General features: G+C 41.5%; 1 protein-coding gene across 1 annotated transcript in view; it reads left to right on the forward strand.

Moving 5' to 3' along the window:
- Positions 1-817: 817 nt before the first annotated feature.
- ZEB2 (zinc finger E-box binding homeobox 2) overlaps positions 818-4,061 on the forward strand; it is a gene marked incomplete at both ends in the record, with an annotated part of 5,778 nt that continues 2,534 nt past the window's right edge. The window contains 2 exons of the mRNA XM_010150239.1: positions 818-926; positions 1,746-3,715. Coding sequence (XP_010148541.1) covers positions 818-926; positions 1,746-3,715 — 2,079 coding nt within the window. The remainder of the gene's footprint in view (positions 927-1,745; positions 3,716-4,061) is intronic.

Genomic DNA, 4,061 nt, shown 5'->3' on the forward strand with positions numbered 1-4,061 from the left:
GGCTCCCGCAATAGGCTTTTGTGTCGTGGCTGCCTGCAAAAGGCTGACCTCCTGCCTTGAGCATCCAGGGTGGTTGGCTGCATCATTATTATTAATAATATTACATGTTTTTTTGAAATTATTTTTTTTTCCTTTCCAAATTCAAAGTCACAGGGCTTTTCTTGCTTGTTGCAAAGAGGTCAGCTGCCTTTGATTAGATCTTCATGCCACTTTTAACTTCCAACTTTCCCTCGCCCCTTAGAAGAGCACCGGGGGAAAACATGGCACGAAAGGTAGCTCGAGTCTTCCCTGCTGCTCTGTGATTTTAACAAACATTTCCAGCAGCAGCTCATGCAGAAGACACGCTCTCTTCTGCTTGATAATGAATTAAATCTTACACGAAATGCCACCAACGACAGTGTTTCTGTCTTTCCTATACACGCAGTAAACAGAATTTTTAAGCAAGCGGAGTCCCACATGTTCAGAATCTGCTAGGAATATTAAGAGCCACAAATCTTCTTATAAAACAGTTTCTCTCATCGTAAGATACCTTAAAGCAACACATTTCTGATGAGAGACTTAGGAAATAATTCTAAAGCAAATATCGAATGCTCATGTGAAAGTACTTTCTCATTTGTTTCGGTTTACTGCCAACATTTTGATTTTTATTGCAACACTGATGAGACAAATAAATGTACACGCAGACCTTTTGGTCCGCTTGATAAATTCAGAGCCACATTAATTCTGTTTTTGTTTTTTAAGCTAGAAATTCATGGTTTCTCTTGCATAAAATTCATGCTGGTATCTCTCTCTCTTTTTTTTTTTCCCCCCCTCCCAGCACCAAATGCTGACCCAAGGAGCAGGCAATCGCAAGTTCAAATGCACTGAGTGTGGCAAGGCCTTCAAATATAAACACCATCTGAAGGAACACCTGCGAATTCACAGTGGTGAGTAGCGGAGGTGCTGGTGTGCTCATTTGCATTTTGTTTAATTAGCTGAGTTTTAAAGACTGCTTAAAATTTACACAGTTCTGCTTCTGACTTCTTGGAGCTACTAAGGTATTTCATAAGTGATATCTGAGTCATCCTCATTTATCATGCTGCTAATACCACGGTCTCGGTGAAAGATTTGGAAATAGTAAAGCTTCCTGCAAATAATATGGATTGTTTGTTCGGCAGTTTGAGTTCAGAAGCATTCACTCATTTCTGTACAGTCGGACCCCGAAGAGTCCATTATATTTTCCATAACAAAAAGTCCCCCCACATGAAATACGACTCATTCTCAGATAATGCGTAAGCGCAAAGCGTCTACCATTGAAAGACTTGTGCTTTTTGGCTCTCCCGCTTGAGAGAGAGCTCAGCACGTGAAATGATAACATCAGGACTCAGTTTCTCATACCGTGCTCATTTCCAGTGAAAATTCTTTTTTTTTTTTTGAGAAAAAAAAGAGAAAGAAATCAAATCTGAACAGTCTGGATTTGTCTGATTCCCTTCGCCACTGGGTGCTTACCTGTGACTGCCATGGTCAGTCTGGAGCCAATCTCACACCATGGTGGCTGTTGCCAGCTGGAGGCTGTGGGTCCAAACTGACCTCAAGACCCATAGGAAGGGGAGGGTAAAGCAGTGCTGGTGTGTGGCCATATTCGTAGAATTGATATTTTCCTTAATCAGTGGATACGCAGACGATCAGTTGGGTATCAAATGTGATGGCTTGCAATTGTAGCAGCAACAATGACAATTAACATTTGGTTTTAATTATCATTTTAGGTGAAAAACCATATGAGTGTCCAAACTGCAAGAAACGTTTCTCCCATTCTGGCTCCTACAGTTCGCACATCAGCAGCAAGAAGTGTATCGGTTTAATCTCTGTAAATGGCAGAATGAGAAACAATATCAAGACGGGTTCTTCTCCTAATTCTGTATCTTCCTCTCCTACTAATTCAGCCATTACACAGCTGAGAAACAAGCTGGAGAATGGCAAACCACTTAGTATGTCTGAACAAACAGGCCTACTGAAAATTAAAACAGAACCACTAGATTTCAATGAATACAAGGTTCTTATGGCCTCACATGGGTTTAGTGCAACTAGTCCTTTTATGAATGGTGGACTTGGAGCAACCAGCCCCTTAGGAGTCCACGCTTCTGCTCAAAGTCCAATGCAGCACTTAGGTGTAGGGATGGAAGCACCGTTGCTTGGGTTTCCTGCAGTAGGCAGTAATTTAAGTGAGGTGCAGAAGGTCCTACAGATTGTGGACAACACGGTTTCCAGGCAGAAAATGGACTGCAAGGCTGAAGAGATCTCCAAGTTGAAGGTTTACCATATGAAGGATTCATGCTCTCAAGCTGAGGAACAAGGAGTCACCTCCCCCAATATTCCCCCCGTGGGTCTTCCAGTAGTAAGTCATAATGGTGCCACTAAAAGTATTATTGACTATACATTAGAGAAAGTCAATGAAGCCAAAGCTTGCCTCCAGAGCTTAACCACAGACTCGAGGAGGCAGCTCAATAACATTAAGAAAGAGAAGCTACGGACCCTAATAGACCTGGTAACTGAAGACAAGATGATAGAGAACCACAACGTATCCACTCCATTTTCATGCCAGTTCTGTAAAGAAAGCTTTCCTGGTCCCATTCCGTTGCATCAGCATGAGCGTTACCTGTGTAAAATGAACGAAGAAATCAAGGCAGTCCTTCAGCCTCACGAGAACATGGTTCCCAACAAACCTGGAGTGTTTGATAAGCAAACCCTCTTGCTGTCATCAGTACTTTCTGAGAAAGGAATGACTAGCCCCATCAACCCATACAAGGACCACATGTCTGTACTTAAAGCATATTATGCTATGAATATGGAACCCAACTCTGATGAACTACTGAAAATTTCCATTGCTGTTGGCCTGCCTCAGGAATTCGTGAAGGAATGGTTTGAACAAAGAAAAGTCTACCAGTATTCAAGTTCCAGGTCACCATCACTGGAAAGGGCCAGTGCCAAGGTGGCGCTGGCTGCCACCAACAACACTCCCACTAAAGACTCTTTGTCAGCCAGATCTCCAATAAAGCCTGTGGACTCTATAACTTCACCATCTATAGCTGAACTCCATAACAGTGTTACTAATTGTGATACTCCTCTCAGGCTAACAAAACCTCCTCATTTTACCAATATGAAACCAGTTGATAAATTGGACCACTCTAGGAGCAATACTCCTTCTCCTTTAAATCTTTCTTCCACATCTTCTAAAAACTCCCACAGTAGTTCTTACACTCCAAACAGTTTCTCTTCCGAGGAGCTTCAGGCTGAGCCTTTGGACTTGTCTTTACCAAAACAAATGAAGGAACCCAAAAGTATTATAGCCACAAAGAACAAAACAAAATCTAACAGTGTGAATTTAGAACACAACAGTGTTTCATCATCATCTGAAAACTCAGATGAGCCACTGAACTTGACTTTTATCAAGAAGGAATTTTCTAATTCAAATAATCTGGATAAAAGCACTAACCCAGTATTTGGTATGAACCCATTTAGTGCCAAACCTTTATACACAACACTTCCACCACAGAGCGCATTTCCCCCAGCCACTTTTATGCCACCAGTCCAGACCAGTATTCCTGGGCTGCGACCATACCCAGGACTAGATCAGATGAGCTTCCTACCACATATGGCCTATACCTACCCAACTGGAGCAGCTACTTTTGCTGATATGCAGCAAAGGAGAAAGTACCAGCGGAAACAAGGATTTCAGGTAAATTGTTGCAACCTTTTTCTGTTGAAAGGCTAGAATTTAGCATTTTGCGTTATGTTTGCCTGCAGAAGAACACAGCCCAAATTTATATTCAACATTTCCAACAAAATTAGTGTGGTTTATTTTAGTCTGAGCTTGCAAACATGCAGAGGGGTGGGAAAACAAACTGCAGTAACCTTAGGAGTACCTCTACTCGGATGTATCAATACCTTTGAATAGGCATAATGCTTGTGGCTTTTTTCTGTTAAGAACTCAGCTGTTCCTTAATTAGACTTGTATCTAAATAATAATAATGACCATGAAAAATCCTATCCTGCAGAAAAATAAAAATAAAAAAGAAATTTTG

Source organism: Eurypyga helias, unplaced genomic scaffold, assembly GCF_000690775.1.
Source record: "Eurypyga helias isolate BGI_N326 unplaced genomic scaffold, ASM69077v1 scaffold22824, whole genome shotgun sequence".
Classification (NCBI taxonomy): Eukaryota; Metazoa; Chordata; class Aves; order Eurypygiformes; family Eurypygidae; genus Eurypyga; species Eurypyga helias.